Below are 12,197 nucleotides of genomic sequence, written 5' to 3'. Positions count from 1 at the left end.
ATAAGTAGAAACAGAATATAATACTAGGCACATTCACATCAGTATTTACACAGTATTTACAAAGTAAATAGAGATGAGCCTTAAGCCTGCCGCTGAATGTGTTCCTCACATGATCAAACCACCTTGATCGCCGGGGTGAGTCATGTCGGCAGGTGTGGTCACCGCTGTGCTGGGGCGGCTCACATCAACTACAGCAGCTACTGAAGGTTGTCCGACACATGTCATATAACACAAGTGGCTTGGCCTTCCTCCTCCAGTGGGCCGTGGTGCAGCAGGACATGCCCAGTTCTAGAGGACTAGCAGGAAATGTATAGCGACTGGTAGACAGAGACCTGGGGGTGCCAGCAGCCAGGTGGCAGTGTTCATTTTGGGGAGCAGCGGCATAAATGCCCACCATCTTACTGTGTTGCAGACTCAGCAGCACATTGCTGGTCACAGCAGGTATCCCCATGGCTACTTAAGCACATTCACAGATCTGCATGGCTGGGCCAACACCCAGGTTACCACGGCTACCTTCCCCAGGCTTTCCCGGGTACCCATGACAGACCAGCTTGGAAGGGAGAATGAACAGCTGGGTGGGCTGCATGCTGACTGCCCGGGCCAAGACTCAAACTCAGGCCAGCGCATTCGTAGCTAGGCACGCTAACCACTGCACCACAGAGGAGGTCACACTTAATATCCTCAAGACTGGCAATTTTTCTTCCGAGTCATTCAGAGTTGTGTCAGAATGGGTGCAGAAGACTCAGAATTGTCCTTATCTGTACACCTGGAGTTTTCAACACACCTTACATAATGTTCAATGTCATGTTACAGAACGATTGCGACAGAAGATCTTTTGTGGTGGGATCAGCAACTATATATAGACTTACATAAATCAACAGAGAGATTAAGACACACACCCTCTACATGCTTCGTCCTTGCTGGCTGGTGTGTCCCTGAACTTACACCAAATGAAATAAATCCAGTGAACATGATGAATCAAGGGCATCAACATAAAACTCAGCAGAATATCTTGTCAAATTATTCAGGAAGGGGGAGGGTGACCTTGATCAACTGTCATGGCGCCACTATAAACACTTGCCTGTGCCATGATGGGCTGGGGCCGAACACCATCCAGGCCCCTCAAGGAAGCCTACCGGCGTTATAGGCGTAGATGTAAAAGAAAAAGAAAAAAAAATGTCTGAATGTCCTGCGTCAGTCTTATCAATAAACTAGTTGGGATGCATAAAGTTGAGGCAGAAGGCTTTTTGTATTCTTAAGTTACTGAGGTTTAAATCATCCTTTCCTTGTTCCAAATTCTCTCCCACCTTTGAGAGGATTAAGTTTTTCTTTATTCAGCTTCCAACTCTGATTTTTTTTTTTTCATTCACATTCTTATAAGTGTATTTTCTTGCTGTGCTGAGCTTCAAAACCTTTATTTTTGGTTTCTTTTCAAATTCAAGAGCAGAGTTATATGTACTGATAAGATTACTTTGGTATATCATTCAGACTCTTTCTCATTATTGCATTCTCTATTCCTCCTTTCCTTCAACATTCAAGAAGAGATTTCATTTGGATATCATCATTAGTTTATTCTCTATTCCTCCTCTTTATCATTCAAGAGTAATTATATTATGTAAGTTCATTTCCTTTAACACTTGAGGAGAGATTTCATATGGATATCATCATTAGTTAATTATCTATTCCTTCTTCTCTTTAAAATTCATAGAGTATTTATGGGATATCATTCAAAGTTCAAGTTCTATTCCTCCCTTCCTCCAACCTCCAAAAAGAGTTGCATTGGACACCACTCAAACATCATCACAAGTTCATTCTCTCTCCTTTCCTTCAACATCACTCAGACTCATCATTATCATCCTCATCACTATCCGCCTCAAAGAACTTCAACTCGTCCTTCTTCTGCTCCTCCTTCACCTCAACCTCGGAGAAGAGATCATCGTGCCCCTCACTCTCGTACTCCAGGTAAGACTCCAGATGGTCCTTCAAGACAATATACAGCACTGGGTATTCTGTGATCACCTTGTTTGCAAAGTTAACCCTGAGATTCTTATACGGCTCAAGCTCCTGGAAGATGACCCGTTTGTCTGCCGTTTCTGTCTTGATCAGCACACTCACACGGCTGTAGGAGGCCGAGTGGTAGAAGGCGAGTTTTTCCTTGTCCTCCGCACTCAGTTTGTTCTCCACTGGGTTCATGTACTTAGCCAGGACCCTAAAGATGGAGGTGTTCTCGTCCACGCTGCTGTCTGTGAGAACGACTTCCGCCTGGTGAAAGATCCATTTGATGTGCCACCTGGAGGAGAGTTTCAGTGTGATTATCGGCCTTAAACCTTGTGTCTGTGAGTCTAAAAATAATGCTCACCAGATGGCATTAGTGGGCTTTTTTTTTTTGTCTCGGCAGACTTTTTTGCTTTCATTTATTTTCTGCCCTTGAGCTGCTTCCTTTACAGTAAAAATTATCCTCATCCTGACTGCCTTGGATTGAATGAATGTCCTTGGTCGTGCTCTTGATCAGGAGTCTCACTCATCATGGTAAATAAATCATCATAGCCGGAGAAGAAAGATCAAATTTTGCCTGAATATCCTGATGTCTGTAAAATCCACACAGAAACTGACTGGATGGCAAAATTGTAGACTTCTGTTAGTTAATCAATGGGTCCAGGGTTTGAAACGGCTGTAGTTAATACCGAACAGAGTGGCTGCCTCCTGAATAATGGTCAAGAGTTGTCACAATGTTTGCTACTGGTGGTAACAGTCATTAGGATGCATAATTTCTGCAATAAATTCAATCTATCACTTTCATAGTTCCTCTCCGGTGAAAACGAATTTGTCCTTGTGAAAAAGTATCATATAATTTATCTATAAACAAAGGGTCTGCATCACTGAAATAAACCACTCAGGTCATAATCAGAACTCATTCCATAGTATCTTTAACATGGTAGCAACGGGGATCATGTTTCTTAATGGTCCCTCTAAGTGAGAAAAATGAGAAAAAAAATCATCACTCACACAAACCATTTCATAATATATATCAAAGCATTTGTGATCAGTTTACGTATCATTTATTTTTGGGGGTTTATATCATGGCACAAATTTGGCCCGTCGCTGCTACAAGGTAAAGCCACAAATTTGGCCCGTCACTGCTACAAGGTAAAGCCACAAATTTGGCCCGTCACTGCTACAAGGTAAAGCCACAAATTTGGCCCGTCACTGCAACAAGGTAAAGCCACAAATTTGGTCCGTTGCTGCTACAAGGTAAAGCCACAAATTTGGCCCGTCACTGCTACAAGGTAAAGCCACAAATTTGGCCCGTCGCTGCTACAAGGTAAAGCCACAAATTTGGCCCATCACTGCTACAAGGTAAAGCCACAAATTTGGCCCGTCGCTGCTACAAGGTAAAGCCACAAATTTGGCCCATCGCTGCTACACGGTAAAGCCACAAATTTGGCCCGTCGCTGCTACAAGGTAAAGCCACAAATTTGGCCCGTCGCTGCTACTGGGTTAAAGGATACGATGTCTCATTTCCAGAGTCTAACGTACACACCATGATGGAGCTAATCCCTTATTTGTAATTATGTTTAGATTATCTTCACAAAACTACATTACTAAAATAAACTAACATACCATTCTTACTTCATGCACACCAAATTCATCCCCAAGCCTAAAAACAGCTTCTATTCAGTGTATACGTTCACCCTCCACAATAAGGAAAAGAAATATCTCAGTGCACACCTTATGATCCCCTCCTTGAACTGGTATCGCGTGGAGTTGTGTCGGTGGTTGGAGAAGAAGACTGGCATGAACTTGAGTGTGGTGCCGCGCTGCGCTGCCTGGGCCTGCAGACGCTGTAGGTGTGGGGGCAGGGACGGCCGCTCATCGGGCCGCCGCCTCTTGGCCATGCGGTGCAGCTGGTGCCTCGTGTTGTCCTCCAGCAAGTTGTCAACCTCCTCCAGGAACCTGCGGGTGAAGGTTGGAATGAATTTGATGAATTTGAAAAAAAGTCAATAATCTTCACTAAAATGGTAATCGATCACCATAATAGAGTGACCCATCGATGCTTAATTTGCTGTTTATTTATCAAAAAATTAGTAGTACTTTGCAGAATGCTCATTTCATATTAAATTCAGGAACGTTTTGAAATTATGCTCATCTTCCTGTGCAGGACATCTTTGTGCTATATGAAGAACTCTGTGCACAAAGCTACAATACACTGTCATATTGCTTTACCATTGCAGATCACTCATTCATAAGATATTAATTCCTAAAACTATGATCTAGGGGGATATAGTAAGGGATTTATATCTATTTATCGCATTTTGTCAGTGAGCACAGGCCAGATTTGGTCAGGTTAGGTTTGGTTAATTAATTGATAACAGTTAAGTTCATGGCATGCTTTGCAATGAACCGTTGGCTGTTGTCACTAGCGGTTGGTCGGCATACTTATAAAATTTTACATTACAATCTATGAGGAAGTTGGAAAGTTTCGTTTAGTCGGCGCAACATCTGTGGTCATATGCCGGAGAGAGACAGAAGGGGAAGGAATTATAGAAGGGAATAGATCCAAGGAGACGGGACACAACCCCTGATTAATACCTGGCACCCATTCACTGTTGGGTGGACAGGGGTGAAGGGTATCGGAAAATCTATCAGGAAAAACAATGTCAGCCAGTGGACTACATTGGGTGTCATTCCAGATAAACACTAATAAAACAAGGCAGGAACTATTTTATTTTCCGAACAAGTGAAAGAATTATTATATATTATTATTATTTTCATGCACAAGTGTTAGTAAGACTGATTTTTTTTAACCCGGTAGCAGCGACGGGCCAAATTTGAGGCTTTACCGTGTAGAAGCGACGGGCCAAATTTGAGGCTTTACCGTGTAGCAGCGACGGGCCAAATTTGAGGCTTTACCGTGTAGCAGCGATGGGCCAAATTTGAGGCTTTACCGTGTAGCAGCAATGGGCCAAATTTGAGGCTTTACCGTGTAGCAGTGACAGGCCAAATTTGTGCCATAATTTTAACCCCCCAAAATAGATGATACATAATCTGATCACAAATGCTTTGATATATATTATGAAATGGTTTGTGTGAGGGGTGATTTTTTCTCATTTTTCTCACTTAGAGGGACCATTAAGAAACATGATCCCTGCTGGTATAGGGTTAAATCACAGTGACCTTTTTGTCTCACCTGTAGTCGCTGAGGAGGGTGAGGTTGTCCATATCCTCCTTGAACACCAACTTCGTCCTGTCCCTCACGCCCGTGCACCCGCTGGCCTCCTTGTGGGCCTGTACGCACGGCAGGGAGCACGTCCGCACGCCGCACCCCGGGCACGTGTACCTGGCCGCTGCCCCGCACGTACCGCACACCCGGGGCTTGGCGGGGGCTGCTGGGGCCTCCTGATTCTCCCCTGTGGCTGTGGCCATGGCGGTGGTGGTGGTTGTCTTTTGGAGTGTTTCAGGGGAGCTCCGTCAGTGATAGCGGGTGTTGTTGGTCCTGTCGAGTTGCCGGAACTTCTGAAGGGAAGTCTGTGTACACCTGAGGGCGTGGCAGGCAGTGTAGGGGCTGAGGGTGTCGCCGCCGGCAGGTCGGGCCAGGTCCTCCAGCGCTGCCTCCTGTGAGAGCGGAGCGTGTCCTCGCCACCACGCTGGTTTGTTATTGTTTGGGAGATTTGGTCTTGGTCTTGGCTACGGATGTCTCCGTAAAGGTTACTCTCTAATAATAGTCTAATTCATTCCACTCGTCACCCACATGACGGGGCCGTACCCTGGGGGAGGTCAGTGGGTCAGAAGACACCCCCCCTCCTACTCTGGTAAAACGTCCACTTTCTGAGAAAGTAAAAACTGGGACAAAAGTCTCACTTTTTCCGTTTTGACAGCAGAAAAATCTGGATCTGGATCTGATGCGCAGGGCGCCTTGCAGGTGCATAACACGCATATTTGTGTTGGCTGTTGGGGGGACGAGGGAGCCGAGTGTGCAGGGGAGGAAAGTGAATCAGGTGTAATTGTTAGTGATGGTGCGTTGTGGTGATGATGGAAGATCGTTAATGTACAGGAGGAAAAGAAGGGGGCCTAGAACGGTGCCTTGTGGGGCACCTGAAGAAACAGGGACAGTGTCAGATGAAGATCCGCCAAGAAGAACACGTTGAGGCCGGAGTTAATTTTTCAAAATCCCGAACTCCCAGGATGATTTCGCTCGTTTCCCTTGCTCGTCCCTTTTCAAGTGGCTACGAAGGTCTAAATTTAGTGAAAACCCCCTGACTACTGGTGACTCATTCCACTCTTCATGCCACTACGTAGAAATAACTCCCCCGTTGCAATCACTATTTATTGATATAGTAATTTTGTTATGTTTCTGGCTACACGACAGTACCTATACGTACTTATGCCGTGCCTCTAACAACCCCATTACCTCTGCAATTAGTAACACCACCAACTAAATTAAGAACATATGAACGTAAGGAGTCTGCAAGAGGCCGGTTGGCTTATACAAGGCAGGTTACTAGTAGTGTTAGTATACATCCCCCTACTACAATACCTACTTACCGTACTAACAATAAGAGTACCTACTTACCATAACACTAACAACTCTGTCACCTCTGCAACCAACACCAACTTATCGCAGGAAAAAAAAAAAACTTAAAAAATATCAAAATCTTCATTCATGGATAAATCAACTCCCTTTCTTGGGTTTTAGGAATAATTACAAACGCTTTCTTCATCTTTTTTTCATTCCTTTAATTAAAATATCTTAATATTGTCAAAAAATGTCCACATGACTCCGGAACACAGAAGTAAGTAAGTACGTAACGATAAGACGAACGACAGCGAAGTAGTAGACCGAGAAACGTTTGCTTAGCACGCTGAAAACGTTGACAAGTAAGGACTGATTGCTTGCTTTATTGTCGAAGAAAACGGAACGCGAGTCACTTGCTTGAAAAATAAACATGACGAAACTAAAATAAAAATGCAGAAGGTCGCAATAAGAACAATGAACACGGTAAAAACGATAAAGATGATAAAAATGAGAACAGTAGATAAATAATGACTAATTTCTTGCTTGAATCATCGAAAATACAAAAGGAATGTGGGTCCCTTGCTTGAATGATAAGGATGACTAAACTAAAAACAAATGCTGAAAGCCGTAATAAATATAATAAAACCGATAATGATGACAAAGATGATACAGTCGCAAAAATAATAATAATGCAAGGGTAATAATGATAGGAATGAAAATTAATAATAGTACTTTCAGAGACGAGATTAAACCGATTACTGTAGGGTTGACGGAGGTATTGTTTTTCCTTCTTGGTGGCGGCGGTGCAGACGGAGGGAGGAACAAGAGAAGTGACGAGATTAAGTGATGCTGTGTCATAGTGATGCTTGTGATGGTGTGTGCTTGCTACTACTACTACTACTACTACTACTACTACTACTACTACTACTACTACTACTACTACTACTACTACTACTACTACTACTACTACTACTACTACTATTACTATTGCCACTACCACTGCTGCTCATCAATAACAACAACAACAATAACAGCAACAATAATTTATCCTCCTCTACCTCTTACTACTACTACTACTACTACTACAACTACTACTACTACTACTACTACTACTACTACCCTATTATATCTGTTACATGCTCTCAAGGATAACAACAACGATAACAACAACAACAATAACAACAATAACAAGAGTAATACTAGTAACAGCAACAACAGTAACATCAACAACAACAACAACGGCAACAATAACAACAACAGTAATAATAATAATGATAATAATAATAATAATAATAATAATAATAATAATAATAATAATAATAATAATAATAATAATAATAATAATAATAATAATAATAATGATAATAATAATAATAATAATAATAATAATAATAATAATAATAATAATAATAATAATAATAATAATAATAATAATAATAATAATAATAATAATAATAATAAGAATAATAATAATAATGATAATAATAATAATAATAATAATAATAATAATAATAATAATAATAATAATAATAATAATAATAATAATAATAATAATAATAATAATAATAATCGCAACATCAACATCCCTAATAACTATCAAGGCATTACTAGTGCATATGAGGATGCTATGAATATGTATTTAATTATATGTTGATGAAATACCAGCTGTGTGTGTGTGTGTGTGTGTGTGTGTGTGTGTGTGTGTGTGTGTGTGTGTGTGTGTGTGTGTGTGTGTGTGTGTGTGATGAAACCCCCGTCAACCACCACCACTTTGAAATATAGAACAAGAAGAACAGGAACAATAACAAGAGGAACAACAAGAAGAACAAGAAGATAATATAAGAACAACATCGACGAAAAAAAGTATACGGAGATTGACACAAAAAATATGTAAGCGTCTAAATACTGAGAATTAAAAACAATACAAATGCTTGACAGAATAACACCCACCATGCTTCTTTTTCCCTTAGTCTCTAGAGGTACCGAGTTAGTTAGTTAGTTAGTTGATTAGTTAGTTGACTGGTTAGACTCTATTCACGTTAAGTTCGATAATAAGCCACGCCCACATCCGCTAAGATTCCACCAATAAGAATATTTTAAGCTTTTCCTCCCGCGTTTTCACTATTAAATTGCTTTTCCTTATTTCAAAACACTTTAAACTTTTTCTCCGTCGTTTTCGTATCACATTTTTTTCTTTTCAGCTCTCTCTCTTTTTTGTTTTCTTCCTCCTCTTTTTTCATCTTCCTATTTCCTTTCTTCATCTTTCCTTGGTAATCTCCTCTTTTGTTTCCACTATCGCATTCCTTCTTTCATTTCCTTCAATCTTGTTTTCTTCCTCCTCTTTTTCCATCTTCCCATTTCTTCCTTTACCTTTAATTCCTTTGTAATCTTCTCTCGTGTTTTCGCTATCGCATTCCTTCTTTCATTTCCTTCAATCTTGTTTTCTTCCTTTCTTTCCATCCATTTACTCCACCTTGTGCCATTATTTCCACTCATCTTCATTATCTTATTCCTTCTCCTTCACTTCCTTTAATCTTGTTCTCTTCCTTTCATTTCACTCATTTTCATCACCCTGTTCTTTCTTTCCTCTGTTCTTATATCGCATACATAACAAGTTCTCAAAGGTAACTGTGTGGCTTGCATGAGGAGTAGCCAGCTCTATGCACTTCATCAGGGAAAGGAGCCGGCGTCTATTTTCGAAGCTATCGTCAAGAGAGTATAACCAGTTCATTAGTTGGTAAGTTCCTAGTACAAGTTAGCAATTACGACCAGTAGTACAAGGCCTACGACCCAAACGTTTCCGAGAGGTGATGTGTTAGTGTTCTTTCTTTTCCTCTGTGATGAAAACGAGGACACGGCATGCATCGGTTTGCTTCCCAGGATAGACCAGACTGATTCATTCTCTCTCTAATCATCTGTTGCAAAAAGAAATATTGACTGGGGAAGTTATGATAGAATGTCTGGAAAACGCGTGTAAATGGATCGTGGCGGGTTTGAATCGACTTAGATGTTAGATTTTTGTTCTATTTGTCATTATATTTGTTTTAAGGATGCATAGGTTAGGTTAGGTTAGTATAGTTATGATATAGAGTATGAGAAGTGGGTGATAATGGGACTAAAGCGTTTTTGAATTGACTAAGTGTTTAATTTTAGGCGAATCTAGATGGAACTTAATATACTTTTTTCATCGTTAAGTTATTGATTTTCTATTTGTTTCAGTGTAACGATCAAATACTTAAGTCTTTATCAATTTCAGTGTCCTAACAAGATGCGCAGTGTAACGTTCAAATACTTAAAGTCTCTATTGATTTCACTGTTCAAATAAGATGCGCAGTCAAGCCACGCCCACTTCAGCCACATAACCAATAAGACTCAACCCGTCGTAACATCCACCAATCAGACACAGGCAAAGTCAGAGAGGGGGCGTGGCTAGCGTGCAGAAAGACCAATAATAGGATTTCTGTATTAGGTTTTGTTGTGAAGTTTAGTTGATCAGAATATAGACTAGAATGAGTCAGATTAATGGCTAGCGTACGGAAAGACCATTGATAGAACTTACATACGAGGGGGGTTGTTATGAAGTTTAGTTGAGGAGAATATAAACTAGAATGAACCAAATCAGTCTCTTATCCCGGGTAGAGAAATTGAGGCAAGCCGCGTCTTTACTATAGCGAAACCAGATTGTCGAGACCGTTTGGCGTTAGCTCACGCGGGTTCTTTCCTCCTCGGCGCTCTGCCAGTCCCAACACCCATCCCTTCCTCCCATACGTGACCTATACCTAACATATGAGAGGAGGAGATAGGAGTAGGCGGGGAGGAGACAACCCACGGGAACCAACATAAAAAACAGTCTCGCTAATTTGGTTTCGCTGTGATCCAGTTCGACAATCCAACACGGAGTCATTTTGTAAGCACCCAAACCAAACTATATTCCACACAGTGATTCGTTATTAAATTCTACTCAAACCGGATACTAAAGTGATTTCCTGGTTGGTTTGCTAAAATTTCCTCCTCATATCAAAGCCGAACACTAGTCTTCCAAATATATCGAGGCCGGTCTGGCGTAGGCTCCCGCGGGTCCTTTCCTCCCCTCTGCTCTGCCACACAGTCCCAACACATATCTCTTCCTCTCATATGTAAGGTATAGGTAACATATGAGAGGAAAGAATAGGTGTTGGGACTGTGTGGCAGAGCAGAGGGGAGAAATGGGCCGGCGGGAGCCAACGCCAAAACGGATTCGACAATTTGGTTTCACTATAGACAACAGGAACTTTCGTCGTATTTTCCACAATGATGCGATATTTTTACTCATACCAGATACTAAAGAGATTCCCTGGTTGGTTTCCTAAGATCTCCTCCTTTTTATATCAACGCCGAGCACTTTACAAGGAATTTTCGTCATATTTTCCACAATGATACGATATTTCTACTCATTATCAGATACTAAAGAGATATCCTGTGTGGTTTCCTAAGATTTCCTCCTTATTATATCAACGCCCAACACTATACAAGAAATTTTCGTCGTATTTTCCACAATGATGCGATACTTCTACTCAATATCAAATACTAAAGAAAATTCCTGTGTAGTTTCCTAAGACTTCCTCCTTTTTATGTCACGCCGAACACTATACAAGGAAGTTATGTCGTATTCTGTTTGGTTAGGGAGCTTACAAACTCTCCGTACTGGACCCCAAAACCAGCCCGATATCAGAGCAGAAAGATCATCAACAGTCGGGCAGCGAGTGGGTCGTGAGGGAATGTAGCAATTGTTGTACATCACAGACAGCAGAGGACAGCAATAGCAGCAGCTCGAATCGCCAAAAAACGTGAGATGGAAAGTCGCATAACGTGATCAAAGAGTTGCATAAATGATCGTTATTAACAGTTAGTAACCCAGAGAATGGTGGCAAGGAGGGTGACTGGAGGAGGGGAGAGAGGCCGCTACCCCCAATATTCTTAATTACACCTATTTTCCAAGGCTTTCGTAGGTGTAATGAAATTTTGGAAGCGCGTCTGAGAACTCCATCACACATTATTGCCATTCTTATTTTCCAAGGCTTTCGTAGGTGTAATGAGCCTTTCCTGGGGTAGTTTAAAGATCCTGGTGGTGGTTTGATCCTTCTTCTGTACCGTGAACCTAAAAACACACTCATTCGAACCCGATTCATCTTCTTTTTTTTTGGCGGAAGCGTCTGAGAACTCCATCACAGATTATTGCCATTCTTATTTTCCAAGGCTTTCGTAGGTGTAATGAGCCTTTCCTGGGGTGGTTTGAAGATCCTGGTGGTGGTTTGATCCTTCTTCTGTACCGTGAACCTAAAAATACACACATTAGAACCCGATTTATCTTTTTTTTTTGGCGGAAGTGTCTGAGAACTCCATCCCAGATTATTGCCATTCTTATTTTCCAAGGCTTTCGTAGGAGTTGTGGGCCTTTCCTGGGGTAGTTTTATGACCCTGGTGGTGGTTTGATCCTTCTTCTGTACCGTGAACCCAAAAATACACTCATTCGAACCCGATTTATCTTTTTCTTATTTTGGCGGAAGTGTCTGAGAACTCCATCACAGATTATTGCCATTCTTATTTTCCAAGGCTTTCGTAGGAGTTGTGGGCCTTTCCTGGGGTAGTTTTATGACCCTGGTGGTGGTTTGATCCTTCTTCTGTACCGTGAACCTAAAAATAC

The 12,197-nt window shown here is 41.4% G+C and overlaps 1 protein-coding gene across 1 annotated transcript; it reads right to left on the bottom strand.

Moving 5' to 3' along the window:
• On the bottom strand, positions 1 to 5,672 carry LOC127001335 (box C/D snoRNA protein 1-like). The gene is made up of 3 exons (XM_050865828.1): positions 5,189 to 5,672; positions 3,730 to 3,954; positions 1 to 2,290 (listed from the first exon to the last, which is right to left on the bottom strand). The coding sequence occupies exons 1-3, from the start codon at positions 5,422 to 5,424 to the stop codon at positions 1,834 to 1,836; spliced, it is 918 nt and encodes a 305-aa protein (XP_050721785.1). The 5' UTR covers positions 5,425 to 5,672; the 3' UTR covers positions 1 to 1,833.
• Between the last annotated feature and the right edge of the window lie 6,525 nt (positions 5,673 to 12,197).

This window comes from Eriocheir sinensis, chromosome 20 (genome assembly GCF_024679095.1).
Source record: "Eriocheir sinensis breed Jianghai 21 chromosome 20, ASM2467909v1, whole genome shotgun sequence".
NCBI classification, from domain to species: domain Eukaryota; kingdom Metazoa; phylum Arthropoda; class Malacostraca; order Decapoda; family Varunidae; genus Eriocheir; species Eriocheir sinensis.
Note: the sequence above shows the minus strand (reverse complement) of the source record. Positions and strands in the feature narration are given on the sequence as shown.

What these genes read in the sequence shown, in the direction of transcription:
- LOC127001335 (XM_050865828.1), bottom strand. Translation starts at nt 5,424, where the DNA reads ATGGCCACAGCCACAGGGGAGAATCAGGAGGCCCCAGCAGCCCCCGCC. An exon ending in ACCCTCCTCAGCGACTACAG is followed by an intron (nt 3,955 to 5,188) that starts GTGAGACAAAAA and finishes CTTCACCCGCAG; the next exon opens with GTTCCTGGAGGAGGTTGACA. An exon ending in TTCAAGGAGGGGATCATAAG is followed by an intron (nt 2,291 to 3,729) that starts GTGTGCACTGAG and finishes ACTCTCCTCCAG; the next exon opens with GTGGCACATCAAATGGATCT.